Genomic DNA, 16,514 nt, shown 5'->3' on the forward strand with positions numbered 1-16,514 from the left:
ATGATTACAATTGGGTTTTGACACTAGACCAAGTTCCCAAATAGAAGACTGAGGAAGGAACATATAGTACTCAAGAAAACAATGATATGTAACTTATACCTGTTAACTCCTAAATTGTGAGGGCCTGGGGCTGCTCTAGGCCCCAACGGAAATCAAGCACTGAGCACCTTGTTAGCACACACGAATGATATCAGTAAATTGTAAAGACCAGTTGAGTAGCCTAATAAAAGAAATTATTTAGTTCTTTAGGTCCTTACCTAGCTTCTCTATGGCTCAGCAGAAAAATCAAAACTCAGGGCGCCTCCGTGGCTCAGTCATTAAGCATCTGCCTTCCGCTGGGGTCATGATGCTGGGGTCCTGGGATCCAGCCCCGCATGGAGTTCCCTGCTGGGCGGGAAGCCTGCTGCTTCCTCTCCCACTCCCCTGCTTGTGTTTCCTCTCTCGCCCTGCCAATTAAATAAATAAAATCTATTTATTAGACAGAGATCAGGAGTAGGCAGAGAGAGAGAAGGGAAGCAGGCTCCCTGCTGAGCAGAGAGCCCAATGCGGGGCTCAATTCCAGGACCCTGGGATCATGACCTGTGACGAAAGCAGAGGCTTTAACCCACTGAGCCACGCAGGCGCCCCAATTAAATAAATAAAATCTTAAAAAAAAAAAAATCAAAACTCTGTATTTGAGGTCAGTCATACCTCCATTCTTCCTGCTATGTCTGAATAAAGCAAATATTAGAAAGAAACGCAGCCAGCCTAGTAAGCATCATGGGTCTCTCAGAATTGGTTGTACTCTGGGACCTTTGGCTGTCAGCCCCAAGCCAACAAATACTCATTCCCCCCGCCCCGAGGCTAATATTTATCGCTTCCAAATTCTTTCCTCCCGCTCTTGAGCTACGGTGGTTGGGGACTTCGGGTGAATGGGTTCTACTCAGGCGACACAGCAGACCAGGTGGGGGGCACGGGCTAGCAGTGTTCAGGTGCTCTGTGGGCAGAGCTGCGAGCTAGGAGAAGACCCAAGTGAAGTGATGAGTCAACTTCGGTTGGCAGGAGAGGGAACGGGCTCACAAAGGACCTAGTGCCGCTAACCAGGTTCCTGACCCTGGGATTTGTCCGGATGGGCGTCGTGGGCACAGGGAGAGGAGCGCGTTTAGGTAAAGGTTCAGAATTTGGAGTGCGACCGACCTGGTTCGAACAGAGCTCTGCGACTCGGTGGCCGTGAGACCTCGTCCACACGCCCTCTCGGACCGTCCGTTTCCTCCTAGCTCGGCGGGCCGCGGGATAGGGCGTCGACGCGCGGCTCCGCACGCCTGCGGCCGGGCGCACGGGAAGCCCCGAGGCCCGCATGGGCGCCGCGCCGACGCCCCCTGCCGGCCGGCCGGCGCCCCGCGCTCGCCGGCCCGCGCCCAACGCTCGGCCCCTAGACGTCCGCGGCCGGATGCCCAGCGTCCGCACCGTCCTCGGCCTCCTGGCGGCTTTGGCGGCCTGCGGCGCCGTCGCCTTCCTGGGCTACTGTGTTTACTTCGACCGGAAGCGGCGTGGCGACCCCGCGATCAGGCGCCGCCTGCGAGACAGTGAGTGAGACCGCGGCGGCAGCGGCGGGCCGGGTGGGCGGAGGGCGGGCCCTCGGGCGGAGGGCTCTGCGGGGCGCGCGCGGGCGTCGGGATGGGTCCCGAGCCGCGGGTGCCACGTTGTGTTTGCAGAAAGAAGAGCCCAGCAGCGGAAGGCTGAGGGACCCGGCGCCCAGGTGAGGTGCTTAGCCGAGACGGGGCGTTGTAGTGAGTGACCCCCCGCTGGGTCTCGGGGTCTCCGAGCAGGCATTTCCCACCGCCTCTCTGCGCACCCGCGCCCCGCTACCTTCGGCCTACGTGTGGTTTTTATCGTGCGCTTGCAAAAGGAAGGAAAGGAAGAACCAGTTGGAGTTAGGAAAAGGCTCATCCCATTTTAAAAAGAGAATTCTTGGGGACAGCAAATACAAAACACAAAAACCCTCCAACTGTAACAGACCGAACCTGAAGTGATGGGCCAGGGAGTTGAAATTTTGGGTCAAGGATTGTCCACCCTACCTACCTTTAAAGACCAGCCCTGGGCATGGTACCAATGATGACACCATCCTGTGACTCTGGTCACCTTGCTGAACTAGGTTGAAGCAAACTACAGCATGCTTCTGAACACCACCAACTGCCCTGCCAACCCCTCACCATGCTCTCTGCCAAATCAGCAAACACTGTTAATACCCTAGGCAAGAAAACAATTTTGCAAACTACAAAACTAGGTGTGTTGTAGTTAATTACACAGGGATTTCTGCCGTGTGTACTTAGGAACTTGGGTAAAATACAGATGAGAGCTATTACGAGCATCTCAACTTAATTTCAATATGCCGTGGATTTTTTTTTAATTGCCTGAAATTATAATTCCATGTTAAGAAGTTCTTTTAAATATTAGAAAGAACAACTGTGTTTATCATACCTTGGATTTGGAGATTAGGTTCAAGATGTGCTTTTTAAATAAAAATTAAATAATTTTGATCAGCAATCTTATACCTTACATGCATTATTCATTGTTAAATATTTTGTTACTCATTTAGTTGTGGGATCCGGCAAAGAATGAAAAATTGCAAGAACTTTTTCTGCAAGAGATACGAATGGGACAACTTTGGTTATCCAGAGGTGAGAATGTAAATACTTTTTTGTAAGCAGTTACTTATGATAATATATGTTGAAAAAATATTTGATTGGTATTAGTATGTCAAAAAACTTGGGAGTACCTGGGAGGCTCAGTCAGTTAAGCCTCCTGACTCTTGATTTCGGCTCAGGTATGATCTCAGTGTTGTGACATTGAGCCCCATGTCTGGCTCTGAGCTGAGTGTGGAGCCTGCTTAAAATTCTCTCTCTCCCTCTGCCCCTACTCACCCCCGACTCTCTCTCTCTCAAAGGAAAAAACAAACAAACAAACCTAGATGTGTTAACCAACTTGCTTTAAAGAGAATTTTTCACTTGATCATACTTTTCATCTCACCATATTATATACATAGCATCCAGGTTTCTTGGGAATGGGCACATGAAGAAGCAAAGCCTAATGCAGTAACACTTCATTTATTTTCAGGTAAAATTCCTAAGTAAATGACTTTTCCAAGTGACTAAATGTTTTATGAATTAAAACTTAAAAAAAATTGAACTGTTTTATAAAAATTTTCCTGCATTCTTAGAGTATTCTTAACACAATAATTACTTATTTTTGATGATGAAATCATTATAAATAACCATTCTTGTACTGTGTCTGATGTAGTAATGAAGGAGCTACCTTGGAGCTACCTTGGACTTAATGGCCATAAACTGTATTTTGAATTATAATTTATCCCCACCTAATTCCACATAGTTTTGAGAAGGCTTCACAATATCATTAGGTAAAATGATGGTGTAAATAACATAATAATAAATAATATAAATAATAAACTTATAAATATAAATAATACATAATACAAATATCTTATAAATGCTGTATGTAATAATCATGTCTTTGTTCTGGTGCTAAACCTGGAAAGGAAAATAATTTCTTTTCGGACTTCTTTTGTAAGGGATGAATCATGTTGCTAGTTAAGTAAGCATGATACCCATTTATGTATCTTTTTTCAAGTGTTGCAGATTTCCTCTCATCGCAGTGCCTGTAGCTGTTCTTGCTCTTTTATCTTTTTTAAAAAAAGATTTTTTCACCCTGCATTTAAGAGGCAGCATCCTTCAGAATTTATGAAAAACAAAGTCAAGATCCTGGATAATTCATAGCAATACCCAAGATTTTTACTTTGAATCAGTGGCTTAATGCCATGATAAAGGTTTTGAGAAACGAGTAGTCATTGCACATTAATCGTTATAATTTGAAGTTTTAGTATTTTATTTAATACTCATCTTTTCTTCTGGGTAGTTTTATAAATGGGCTAAAATATCTTAAAAATGACAAGATTAGTTAGAAATGACTTAATAATGATATAAACAGGAATGATTTTATACAAGGTAGTAAAGTATAAACTTGAAGGACCTTTGGGGTGCCTGGGTGGCTCAGTGGGTTAAGCCTCTGTCTTGGGCTCAGGTCATGATCCCAAGGTCCTGGGATCAAGCCCTGCATCAGGCTCTCTGCTCAGCGGGGAGCCTGCTTCCCCCTCTCTCTCTTCCTGCCTCTCTGCCTGCTTGTGATCTGTCTGTCAAATAAATAATAAATAAAATCTTTAAAAAAAAAACCCAAAACTTGAAGGAATTTCATTTGCATAAGCTTCTTTGAAGGTTCTGGGAAGAGTCCTAGCAATTTTGTATTCATAATTTTATATTCTTTTTCCTTGAAAAGGGCCCCCCAGGAGTCTGGCTGGTTCAGTCAGTAGAGCATGTGACTCTTGATCATGGGGTTATAAGTGTGAGCCCACACTGGGGACAGAGATTACTTAAGAAAAATAAAATCCTAAAAGTGCCCCCCCAATTATATAAACTAGATGCCTCATGGGGTGCCTAGGTAGCTCACTGGTTGAGGTCTGACTCTTGGTTTCCCCTCAGGTCATGATGTCAGCGTCCTGAGCTCCACCAGGGAGTAGAGCTCTTCACTGAACATGGAGTCTGCTTCACATTCTCTCTCTCCTCTTGCTTGTGCTTGCACATTCTATCAGTCAATAAAATCTTGGAAGAAAAAAAAAAAAACTGGAGGCCTCACAGAATTAATTTCTCTGGATTAATTCCTAAATGTGGATACTGCTTGGACTTACGGGCAATTAAAATAGATAAACCCTTTTGGCTTTAACATTTTTTGAATTGGGATAGTATCAATATGGAGAAAAAAAGTAGGAATTATAAATAATTATTACATTATATATTCTTTATGTTTAAAAGCTTTCATGTAATAGTTCAGTTAGACTTAGAGGTGAAAATGCTATAAATATTGAGATGATTAAAGCAGACATGGTTTTTAAAATTACCTCTGGAGTACCTGGGTGGCTCATTTGGTTAAGCCTCTGTCTTCAGCTCAGGTCATGATCCCAGGGTCCTGGGATTGAGCCCTGAATCCGGCTCCATGCTTCAGGAGGGGGGGTCTTCTCCTCTCCCTCTACCCTTCCGCCCTGCTTGTGTTCTCAAATAAATAAAAATCTCTAAAGAAAATTAAAATTTTTTTACCTCTTAAGGGTGATAACATTATTTCTGTAAAACCCTAAATTGACATTATTAGCTCTTTAAGGGTTATTTATATCCGTATTTTATTTCTAATGGAGTTCTCATCTTGCTTGCTTATTTAAATCCCCACCAAACCCCAAAACAATTAAATCAGAATCTCTGGGGTGGAACCCAGGAGTCAGTAGTTTTTAAAACTCTCTTGGTTATTACAATACACTGTTTGAGAACAAGTGTTCTAATGCAATAAATTTTCACCTAGTTTTCTGTAATCCTTTCAATTTTCTCCACTCCTCTCTGCCATACCCCTAATTTTCATTACTTTGCTGTCAAGTAGTATAGTCCTATAGCCATCTCAATTGTGATTATGTCTCCATAGGACCTTAAAGCCAATAATTTTGGTTGAAATTTCTAATTAGCTGATTTGATTGAATTTATTGGTTGGTGGACTTACTTGATCAAATTGATTATTGTTTTTTTTTTTTTTTTTTACATTAGCTCTATCAACTTGAGAGGAGGCACTATATTTTTTTATTTATTTGAGAGAGAATGGTAGGGCATGAGCAGTGGGGAGGGTCAGAAGATGAAGCAGACCCCCCACTGAGCAAGGAGCCTGATGCGGGGCTCAGTGCTAAGGTGCTGAGATCATGACCTGGGCAAAAGGCAGATGCTTAACCAACTGAGCCACCCAGGCACCGTGACAGGAGGCACCATCTTTATCTTTCTTTAATAGTATTTTGATCTAATGTGTCATCTCCATAAAGCTGTAATTTTACTAATTTAAAATAAACCTTTTAGGGCCACCTGAGGGCCACCTGGGTGACTCAGTCAGTTGTGTCTGACTCCTGCTTTCAGCTCAGGTCATGATCTCAGGATAGTGAACTGGAACCCTGCCTCAGGCTCTGTGCTCAGCAGGGAGTCTGCTTGAGATTCTCTCTTTCCCTCTGCCCTCTACCCCCTGGCTTGCAGTATCTCTCTAAAATAAAGAAATTTTTAATAAAATAAACCTATTAGTAAAACACTAGCATAGTATTTCATCTAAGAAATGTCCTTCTGATGGTTTTTCAGTTTAAACTTAATACAAATTTTGGGAAGCAGTATTTTCCATCCATCATGCACTTTTCCCTTCAGATGACCACGTATTTCAACCAATAAATGGGAAATTATGTAACACCTGAAGAGTGGCAGCATACTGTGGTCTCAAGGTTCAGAAATTAGGTTCAATTATTAATTGGCATTAATTACTTCTGAAAATTTAAATCATGTCACTGATCTTTGCGTCAGTTTCCTGGAATGAAGCAGTAAGACTAAGTGATTCCATGTTATTATTTAGACAGAAATTCTATGATTAATTTCCATACTATATAAATTTTCACTTTTATAGCCAATCATTCTAAAATTCATCTTAAAACTACTTAGAAATCAAAGTTCATAAGTCTGTCTTCCCCTAGCTATGTAATTTGTGTTACACCAAACCCTGTTTCAAACTTTTTGATAATACAATCTGTTTTTTAAAAAGTCTCATTTAGCAAGAACATCAGGTGTTTCCTTCATATTTCATCAGTCACACAGGTAGAGTTAAAGGTATCCTATCTCTGGGGCGCCTGGTTGGCTCAGTGGGTTAAATCCTCTGCCTTCGGCTCAGGTCGTGATCCCAGGGTCTTGGGATTGAGCCCTGCATCCGGCTGTCTGCTCATCAGGGAACCTGCTTCCCCCTCACCCCTGCTCTGCCTACTTGTCAAATAAATAAATAAATAAATAAAAATAAAATCTTAAAAAAAAAAAAAAAAAAAAAGGTAACCTATCTCCTATCAGTAACAGAAGACAACCATTAAAAAACACTCAATACCCCTGGTCTTGCAAACACACATTGTAGAACACAAACATTTCTAAATCAAGAGTGCACTTTTTAATAGTAATTTGGGTCACAACATTATTCATCTTGCAGCTTGATCACAGTGAATCTAATAGGCAGCCCAACATTTTCCCCATTTATAATCTTTACTCTTTTTATGTTAAGTAATCTGTAGTTTGACACTTCCCCCCTCCCCCATTTTAACATTTGGTGCTTTCTTGGTAATCTGTGGAATGTTTATTTGAAAGAACGTTAACACTTTGCTTTAAACCTTATCCATCTGTTTCAGGAGAGTGTCAGCTGGGGGTTGAACATCTCAGCACTGCCCTTTTAGTGTGTGGACAACCACAGGAACTTCTGAAGGTTTTCAAACACACACTTCCTCCTCAAGTATTTGAGATGCTGTTGCACAAAATTCCCCTTATTTGCCAGGTGAGCACATACTTAATTGTCTTTCCTAAAGGGACACATAAAAAACCATATTAGGCTTGATTACATAAAAATAGCAAAGTTTGTGTATGGATGGGAGCATTAAATGAGTAAAATTTCTGAATTTTTGGTTGCTTTTCTTGCCTTATGATAAAACAAGCTTATTTTTTCATGTTCCTTTAACTACAGTGGATTGTGTATTTTGAGTCTTATACATGTTTCAACATTTCAACTTTAAAGGTAGCACTGTTAGTATTTTGTCTTTGTACCTTTAAAGACCTAATGATTACTGGCTGCAATTGCAACAGAGGCCTGTAAGTTAAATGGTATGTTAGTTAAATGATGCAATAGCTTAAAAGTAAGATGTAATTCAGAAAACCATTAATTTATCAAAGCAGAATAATACTTTTGGCTTCAAATATGACAAAACATAAAAATCACTTTGGTAATGGAAACATATAGGCTAATTTAAATTGGTGTTCTCTTAAGTGCAACTTTAGATTGGTACCAAATGAAATCCCCTCATAAGCCAATTTACTAGTGGGTACTAGTCTACTTAACCTTTACCCAATTTCTTGGTATATTTATTCATCAACTAGAATTTCCTGCAGATGCTTGGATTTGTTTTAGGATTCATTTTGCCCTAAGACACTACTTTAACTTCGATTCACTTTTTATTGCACTGATCACATGTCATGCCTGAGAATACACTGTATAATGCTGGACTCAGAATCATTCATGTTGGACTCAGCTTTTGAACAAAACACGAAACAGTCTCCACTACAGCATATTAGTCAACTCTTACACATTCCCAAGGTAGTCTCAGATGGGATGTTTCCCGTACACATATGCAAAATATGGCTAGGATATGAATGTATAATGCCCACCCTGACACAATAAGGGAGGCAAGAAATGATTGTGTGTTGAAATTATTAGCAAGTAACGATTTTATGTATTTACCAGCAATTTGAGGCAGACATGAATGAACAGGAATACTTGGAGGATGATCGTGATTGAAAAACATTTCAACGTACCCACAGTCCAGTCAGAATACTATGATACTATATATATAGTATAAACAACTGTTCAGTGATATTTCCATTTATTTTACTTTTAGTAATAAAAAATTATTTCTATCTCATACATGATTGAACACATATTTTGCTTTAAAATTAAAAGTCACAATTGAAGAAACAATGGTTTATTTTTCTAATGAAATTACCAAGCTGCTGAATCTTAAGGCCTCAACAAATGTTGCATCTTATTATTTTCATTGAACAATAAGACCTTCTATTTTGATTATTCTCGGTAAACAGCAATTTTGTTTCTCCAGTTGTTTCCATTTGCCAAAGTCATGACTGACAGTTTAATAGGGTGGCTGCTGCTTTCCTGGGATTCTATCAAGATGAATCCTCACTTCCATCGCAACCGCTGCTGCCAGTCTTTCATCAAAAGTCCATCCATCAGGACTTCTCTATCGTGGTTGGCCAAGAAGTCCTGCTTTGGCTGCCAGGGCTTCATTCTGCTGAATATGATACTCCTGAAATCTCATGGATATTCTCTGTGTCATTTTTAAATATTTCTGTAAGCAGTGTTCTGAACAGGTGGTCTAGAAATAGAGAAGATCCAAGAGGCAACACAGAAATGTTAATTTTTAAAAAGTGCACGTATTCTAAATGAACAACCATGGGGTACTTTTCTTTGAATATGTAAGAACTAAATGGTATGAATGAGTAGCAAGTGATCATAACTTTCAATTGTTAGTTTTATCCATTTACAAGAATTAATATATACTAAATGTCTATCAGTTTGTAAGCACTAAAAACAATGGTATGTCCCTGCTTTTTCCATCCCTCATCTGATTGTTAAAACGTAGGCCCAGGAGTAAGTCTGTTCCTTTTAAATGAAAAACTCCATTCTGCACATTCTTAAATTTCCACATTTCTTTCTAACGAGAATTACACTTAAACAAGAATATTTTAAGCTTTGTAACTTATTTAACAAGGACTTGTTGACTGCTGTTATATGTTCTTGGCATGAATGGTGATCAACATCTGACACTGGAGGAAGTTTATGTCACTTTTAGCCAATATAAATGTTTTGATGAGGATATTAAAAATTAAGATTTCTCATAGGATTGAGTTTGCGGAGTCCACCTATGCATATGAGCCACCATATTCAAGCTCCGCTTTTTCCAAAATTAGCCAGAGTTGTCAGGGTCAGACAGAAGAGCCCTATCAATATTTTCTAGCCAGGCCATCTTGACTGAAAGCTAATTAGTAAGAATCTCTGCTACGGAACAGTAACTCAGCAAGCCCTAGGCATCTTATTTAAAAAAAAAAATTAAAAAAAAAGGTGGGGAGGCGCCTGGGTGGCTCAGTCCGTTAAGTGTCTGCTCAGGTCATGATCCCGGGGTCCTGGGATTGAGCCCTACACTGGGCTTCCTGTTCGGTAGGGAGTTTGCTTCTCCTTCTCCCTCTGCTTCTTCTAAGAAAAATAAATAAAAGCTTTTAAAAAATTTAAAAAAAAATCTGCCATGCTACAGTGTGTGTATATATATCTGGCAGACTATCATATTAAATTTGGGATCATTAAATTCAATGCCATGGGTCCCAAACTGCTTCAGTTCCTCTGAGCAATAGAACATATGAAGCAACCCAAATTCCTGTAGTAACTAGGAACAAGGGAAATGGTTAGAGGCATCCCATTTCTATTTTCTATGACAAGCTTAGAGAATTTTTAGTGGCCTGGGGACATTTTTCATACCTCTTCGGGTTTCACTTCTCTAGTTGTGAAGTCTTTAACGCAATCCAAAAAGCAGGTTTCTGTAAGTTTATTGTAGGTTCCAAGAAACTCCTTAAACTACAAATAAATCAGAATATTATTCAATATTCGGTTTTTTAAAACAAACATGTTTTGAAACTTTAATTACTGATGTTTTATATCTGAGGAAAATACCCTATAATACTTGAAATCAACAGTTACTTTCACTAACTTAAATGGGCATAAATAGACATGTATGGTATGATCTACCAAAAGATAGTCCAGTTTTCTAGTTAAATATTTATTTGTTCCTGGATATCTGTCAAATTATTTGAAAAATGTTTCATATCATTTAAAATCCATTTCTAGAAATGAAACACGAAGTTATTTTCTAAGATCACTAACTAACATGGTTGCACCCAGTTATGCCTTAATTTTTTTGCAAAATTCTTTTTTCTTAGTTATAATACCTTACCTGTTTTATCTGATCAGATTCTGGTATTTGTGCAGCCATATTCTAAAGGTATGTTTATTAGTCACCTGATTTAAAGATTAAGAAAAAGTTTGTCAGTCTGTGAACAAATATTTTTAGGCTAGCTAAAGAGTTAGGTAATTAAAACAAGAACAGTTTATGAAAAAGAACTGAAACAAAGTTTACCTGAAATTATTGTTCTCATTTTATAAGTTTCTAGTGTAGTATGTAATTATATCCCCCTCCCTCCACAATCCCCCAGGTCCTTAATGGCAATGAAGAACCCTACCATTTACAGAATTAGATTTTTTAATGCTGGCTATGGGACCCAAAAGCCCCTGCTATCCAAATCTCCAGTTTTAAAACAGCTTGCTTTGTTACCTTGCAAGGTTACTTGTTAAAGCCTCGTTCCTAGTAGAGTTTTAAAGGAAACCAAGAGATCTCTGGTGTCTTCCTGCAAGTACTTAATCTTAACTATTCCACTGGTTGCTAATATAACTTTGACCTCTGATAATAATGATTCTTTTACTATCTCTACATAAATACAAAGTTTCTATTAATTGTTAAAAAACAGCACCCACATGGAACACCTGCATGGCTCAGTCCATTAAGCTCAGACTTGTGATTCTGGCTCAGATCATGATCTCATGATCTCATGGCATTATGGGATCAGGCCCTACATGGAGCTCCATGCTCAGCAGGGAGTCTGCTCAAGATTCTTTCTCCCTCTACCCCTCCCTGGCTCACTCCAACACATGTACTCTCTCTCTCTCAAACAAAACAAAACAAAACAAAACAAAAAAAAGGGAAAAGACATTAATAGTAAAGTACTATCAAAACATCTGAATATAAGTGGACCTGTGTAGCTCAAACCTGTACTATTGTTTAAGGGTCAACTGCCTATGTTTTTACCATATAAAATACCTGAAAAATACCAACAGGTCATAATTTTTCAAGTATTGCTGTGCTATTATAAAATACCACCAACCATTCAGGTTGTTGATTTCTTCCTGGTTCAATTTTGGGAGTTTATAGTTTTCCAGGAATGCATCCATTTCATTTAGGTTGCTAAGCTTATTGGCATATAACTGTTGATAATAACTTCTGATGATTGTTTCTACTTCCTTGGTGTTCATTGTGATCTCTCCCTTTTCATTCATAATTTTATTAATTTGGGCCTTCTCTCTTTTCTTTTGAATTAGTGTGGCCATTGGTTTATCGATCTTATTGATTCTTTCAAAAAACCAGCTTCTAGTTTCATTGATATGTTCTACTGTATCTCTGGTTTCTACCTCATCGATCTCAGCTCTAATCTTGATTATTTCCCTTCTTATGTGTGGAGTTGGTTTGATTTGTTGTTGATTCTCCAGTTTTTTAAGGTGTAGAGACAGCTATTGTGTTCTGGATTTTTCAGTTTTTTTGAGGGAGGCTTGGATGGCTATGTGTTTCCCCCTTAGGACTGCCTTTCCTGTATCCCATAGGTTTTGGCCCGAAGTGTCTTCATTCTCATTGGTTTCCATGAATTGTTTCAGTTCTTCTTTGATCTTGTGGTTGATCCAAACATTCTTAAGCAAGGTGGTCTTTAGCTTCCAGGTGTTTGAGTTCCTTCTGAACTTTTCCTTGTGATTGAGCTCCAGTTTCAAAGCATTGTGATCTGAGAATATGCAGGGAATAATCCGAGTCTTTTGGTATTGGTTGAGTCCTGATTTGTGACCCAGTATGTGGTCTATTCTTGAGAAGGTTCCATGTGCACTTGAGAAGAATGAGTATTCTGTTGTTTTAGGGTGGAATGTTCTGTATATATCTATGAGGTCCATCTGGTCCAATGTGTCATTCAATGCTCTTGTTTCTTTCTTGATTTTCTTCTTTGATGATCTATTTCTGAGAGAGGGGTGTTAAGATCTCCTACTATTAATGTATTCATATCAATATGACTCTTTATCTTGATTAACAGTTTTCTTATGTAATTGGCTGCTCCCATATTGGGGGCATAGATATTTACAATTGTTAGATCATCTTGGTGGATAGTCCCTTTAAGGATTATGTAGTGTCATTCTATATCTCTGAGTACAGTCTTTAGTTTAAAATCTGATTTATCTGATACGAGAATCACTACCCCAGCCTTCTTTTGAGGCCCATTGGCATGAAAGATGCTCCTCCATCCCTTCACTTTCAGTCTGGGTGTATCTTTAGGTTCAAAATGGGTCTCTTGTAGACAACATATGGATGGGTCCTGTTGTTTTATCTAATCGGCAACCCTGTGCCGTTTTATGGGCGTATTTAGGCCATTCACATTGAGAGTGATTATTGATAGATACATTTTTATTGACATCGTGTTATCTTTGAAGTCTTTCTTTCTGTAGATTGTCTCTATTATTTCTGTTCAATGTTATTCTTAGGATTTTTCCTCTTTTATAGAATCCCCCTTAATATTGCAGTACTGGGTATTTACGCCAAAGATACAGATGTAGTGAAAAGAAGAGCCATCTGTACCCCAATGTTTATAGTAGCAATGGTCACGGTTGCCAAACTTTGGAAAGAACCAAGATGCCCTTCAACGGACGAATGGATAAGGAAGATGTGGTCCATATACACTATAGAGTATTATGCCTCCATCAGAAAGGATGACTACCCAACTTTTGTAGCAACATGGATGGGATTGGAGGAGATTATGCTGGGTGGTAAGTCAAGCAGAGAGAGTCAACTATCATCTGGTTTCACTTATTTGTGGAGCATAACGAATAGCATGGTGGACATGGGGAGTTAGGAGAAGGGAGTTGGGGGAAATTGGAAGGGGAGGTGAACCATAAGAGACTATGGACTCTGAAAAACAATCTGAGGGGTTTTAAGTGGTGGGGGGGTGGGAGGTTGGGGGAACCAGGTGGTGGGTATTAGAGAGGGCACAGATTGCATGGAGCACTGGGTGTGGTACAAAAACAATGAATAACTGTTATGCTGAAAATAAATAAAAAATAAATTTTAAAAAATAAAAATAAATAAATAGAAAAAAAAAATACCACCAACCAGGGGCGCCTGGGTGGCTCAGTGAGTTAAAGCCTCTGCCTTTGGCTCAGGTCATGATCCCAGGGTCCTGGGATTGAGCCCCGCATCAGGCCCTTTGCTTGGCAAGCAGCCCACTTCCCCTGCTCTCTCTGCCTGCCTCTCTGCTTACTTGTGATCTCTGTCAAATAAATAAATACAATCTTAAAAAAAAAAAAACACCACCAACCAGTCAAAGACACAGAAGAGTCTATATTATACAATGCAGTTTAAGAATTGTGCTTCTGGAAGGATGGAGCAAGGGATGTGTTTTTCCCTATTCTTCAAACTAAGTACAACTAAAAACCCTGGACATGACATATAAAACAAACACAAGACTCTAAAAGGTGGAGAAAATAAAGTATATTGGCCAGGGCCTTTGGGACCTGAGAAACAAAACAGTGGGGAATTTTACTTTCTCTCATTTTTGTCTCCTGTATCACAGAGTTGGAGCTGAAGAAGCCAGCAATCTGCAAATGCCAATGGGCACAGTCAAAACCCCCCATCTCTCCAAAGCTGGCGCTCTCTAGCCAAAGAGCCAGGAAAGGGGAAGCCTGTAAAATAGAAAACTTTTAAACAATAACTGTATACTCCAGGCAAACAAAAACACTGTGGCCTGCATCCCCCATCCACCACATCACTATAAGCCAACTGAGGAGCCTACATTTCCACCCTCACTAAGCTGTAATGAGGCACTAAGTCCCCCAGACTTCACAGAAGGGAGACTAGGAAGCAAGGACTTTCATCCTTACTGGGCTTTAATGACGGCTACCCCATCCCCAACAAGTATCAGTGGAAACAACATGAGGAACCTGGACTTGTACCTCAAGTACAAGTTGTACCTCAATGGCAGTAATGAGGTACCCTTCTCTCTCCCCTCTGGGCTGTATCAAAGGAGGCCTCTTTGAGATTCAAGGCTTGCATTACTGTCCCATGGTAATTAGCTCATTGTACCCTCTTCCAGTGTCAGTGGAGATCATGTGGGGACCAGTACCAGTCACTCTGAGCCAGGGTGATACCAGTGGAGGCCTGCTGGACAGCCATAACTCCTACTCTTGCTCAGCAGTACCGAGGAGCACACCACCTCCATATACCTTAAGTGACAGAGTCAGGGCCCCTGCCCTTCTTTCCTACATCTAGTAGTAATGAGGCAGCATGCCCCACCCCCCCGCCCACCGCCACTTCTGCTAATGGAGCAGTGGCAAAAGGAGCTGGCTAGAGAAGAAGGTTTACCAAGATCTAGAACCTCAAAATACAGTATGCAAAATGTCTAAGTTACAAAAAAAAATTGGTCATCATACCACAAGATAAGAAAATCTCAAATTGAATGAAAAATAGACTCTCTCTATATATCCAATACTGAGATGATGGATTCGGAATGATCTGACAATGATTTTAAAATGGTTATTATAAAAAAAATACTGCAATGAGCAGTTATGAATATCCCTGAAACAAACAAGATATTACAAGAACCAAATGGAAATCTTAAGAAGTGAAAAATAACCAGAACAAACTGAACAGATGTAATCAACACCAGAATGAAGGACAGAGGAAGCAGTCAGCAAATCAGAGGATAGAAAACATAATTAACCAATCTGAATAACAGAAAACTATAATGAAAAAAAGAAATGAACAGAGTACCAGGAACCTATATGAATGTAATAAAAGATCAAACAGTTGTTTCAACAGAGTCCTGGAAGAAGAGGAACAAAGAGCAGGGATGTAAAAGTACTAGAAGAAATGGCTAAAAACTTCCCAAATTTGGCAAAAATAAATTTATATAGATCCAAGAGAAGCTGAATGAATGCCAAAGAGCATGAACACAAAGGAATCTATTAACATATAGCACAGCCAAGCATCTAAAAAACTAAAGACAAAAAAGGGTAGCAAGTGAAAAAGTGACATCTTACCTATAGGGGAAAACAATTAGGATGACATTAGTCAACCCAGTGCCTGTATCTAGAAAAAATACACTTCAGGAATGAAGGGGAAATCAAGACATTTTCAAAGGGAGGAAACTAGAATTTGTTGTCACCTGATCTATCCTTAAAGAAGAATTAAGTTCTAAACAGAAAGGAAACGATAACAGGAGACTTAGAACATCAAGAAGGAGGAAAAACAGAGTAATAAAAAATATGAATAAGTACAATACACTTTTCTTCTTAAGTGTCCTAAACTGTTTGACAGTTGAAGCAAAAATTATAAAACTGTCTAATGTCAATTTAAATGTGTATTAATAAATATGGTAAAGGCAAAGGGAGGTAGGTGTATCACTGAAACTGGTGCTGACACCATTAGACTGTAATCAGGTATATAAATATCATGTAGTACCTAGAGCAATCATTAAAAAGGATATATAAGGAGACATACTCAAAAATACTATATAGATAAATCAAAATGAAATGTCAGCATATATTCATGTAATCAACAGAAAGGCAAGAAAAAGAGAAAAGGAGAACAGAAAATTAAGAAAATAGCAAAAATCCCTGGGGTCCCTGGGTGGCTCCGTCAGTTGAGTGCCTGCCTTCAGCTCAGGTCGTGATCCTGGGGTCCTGGGATCAAGCCCCACACTGGGCTCCCTGCTCAGCGGGATGCCTGCTTCTCCCTCTCCTTCTCCCCCAGCTCATGTGCTCATGTGCACTTGCTCTCTCTCATAAATATATAAAAATCTTTAAAATAATTTAAGCCCTAGTAAACAATTACACTAAATATAAGTGGTCTCAATAATCATTTAAAAGAGACTGGTAGAATGGATTAAAAAACATTGCCAACTGTATGCTGTCTCTAAGAAATTTACTTCAAATATAATGATACAGGT

At 39.6% G+C, this 16,514-nt stretch overlaps 2 protein-coding genes across 19 annotated transcripts in view; one reads left to right on the plus strand and one right to left on the minus strand.

Moving 5' to 3' along the window:
* The window catches only part of TIMM9 (translocase of inner mitochondrial membrane 9), a 52,204-nt gene that overhangs the window by 26,985 nt on the left and 8,705 nt on the right, over positions 1-16,514 (minus strand). For 4 of the 15 annotated variants that reach the window (XM_059182204.1, XM_059182201.1, XM_059182202.1 and 1 more), the window contains 3 exons: positions 10,661-10,725; positions 10,189-10,284; positions 8,616-9,031 (listed from right to left, as the gene is read on the minus strand). The exons of 9 other annotated variants lie outside the window; for them this stretch is intronic. In XM_059182204.1, coding sequence (XP_059038187.1) covers positions 8,897-9,031; positions 10,189-10,284; positions 10,661-10,699 — 270 coding nt within the window. In that variant the 5' untranslated portion in view covers positions 10,700-10,725 and the 3' untranslated portion in view covers positions 8,616-8,896. Of the gene's footprint in view, positions 1-7,024; positions 7,451-8,615; positions 9,032-10,188; positions 10,285-10,660; positions 10,726-16,514 lie in introns of those variants that run through there. 2 more of the 15 variants (XR_009355695.1, XR_009355698.1) reach the window with 2 other exon arrangements.
* Positions 1,218-14,519, plus strand: TOMM20L (translocase of outer mitochondrial membrane 20 like). Of its 4 annotated transcripts, XR_009355690.1 has the most exons (6): positions 1,219-1,565; positions 1,695-1,738; positions 2,579-2,660; positions 7,283-7,425; positions 13,076-13,338; positions 14,142-14,519. XR_009355690.1 is itself a non-coding variant. In XM_059182200.1 (5 exons), the coding sequence occupies exons 1-5, from the start codon at positions 1,337-1,339 to the stop codon at positions 14,151-14,153; spliced, it is 510 nt and encodes a 169-aa protein (XP_059038183.1). In that variant the 5' UTR covers positions 1,218-1,336; the 3' UTR covers positions 14,154-14,519. The 4 variants fall into 4 exon arrangements, 3 of the variants coding, with proteins under 3 accessions (XP_059038183.1, XP_059038182.1, XP_059038181.1); XM_059182200.1 differs by lacking the exon at positions 13,076-13,338 and having other exon boundaries at positions 1,218-1,565; XM_059182199.1 differs by lacking the exon at positions 14,142-14,519 and having other exon boundaries at positions 13,076-13,484.

The sequence above is a fragment of the Mustela lutreola genome, chromosome 7, assembly GCF_030435805.1.
Source record: "Mustela lutreola isolate mMusLut2 chromosome 7, mMusLut2.pri, whole genome shotgun sequence".
Taxonomy (NCBI): domain Eukaryota; kingdom Metazoa; phylum Chordata; class Mammalia; order Carnivora; family Mustelidae; genus Mustela; species Mustela lutreola.

What these genes read in the sequence shown, in the direction of transcription:
- TOMM20L (XM_059182200.1), top strand. Translation starts at nt 1,337, where the DNA reads ATGGGCGCCGCGCCGACGCCCCCTGCCGGCCGGCCGGCGCCCCGCGCT. An exon ending in CAGGCGCCGCCTGCGAGACA is followed by an intron (nt 1,566 to 1,694) that starts GTGAGTGAGACC and finishes TTGTGTTTGCAG; the next exon opens with AAAGAAGAGCCCAGCAGCGG. An exon ending in CTGAGGGACCCGGCGCCCAG is followed by an intron (nt 1,739 to 2,578) that starts GTGAGGTGCTTA and finishes TTACTCATTTAG; the next exon opens with TTGTGGGATCCGGCAAAGAA.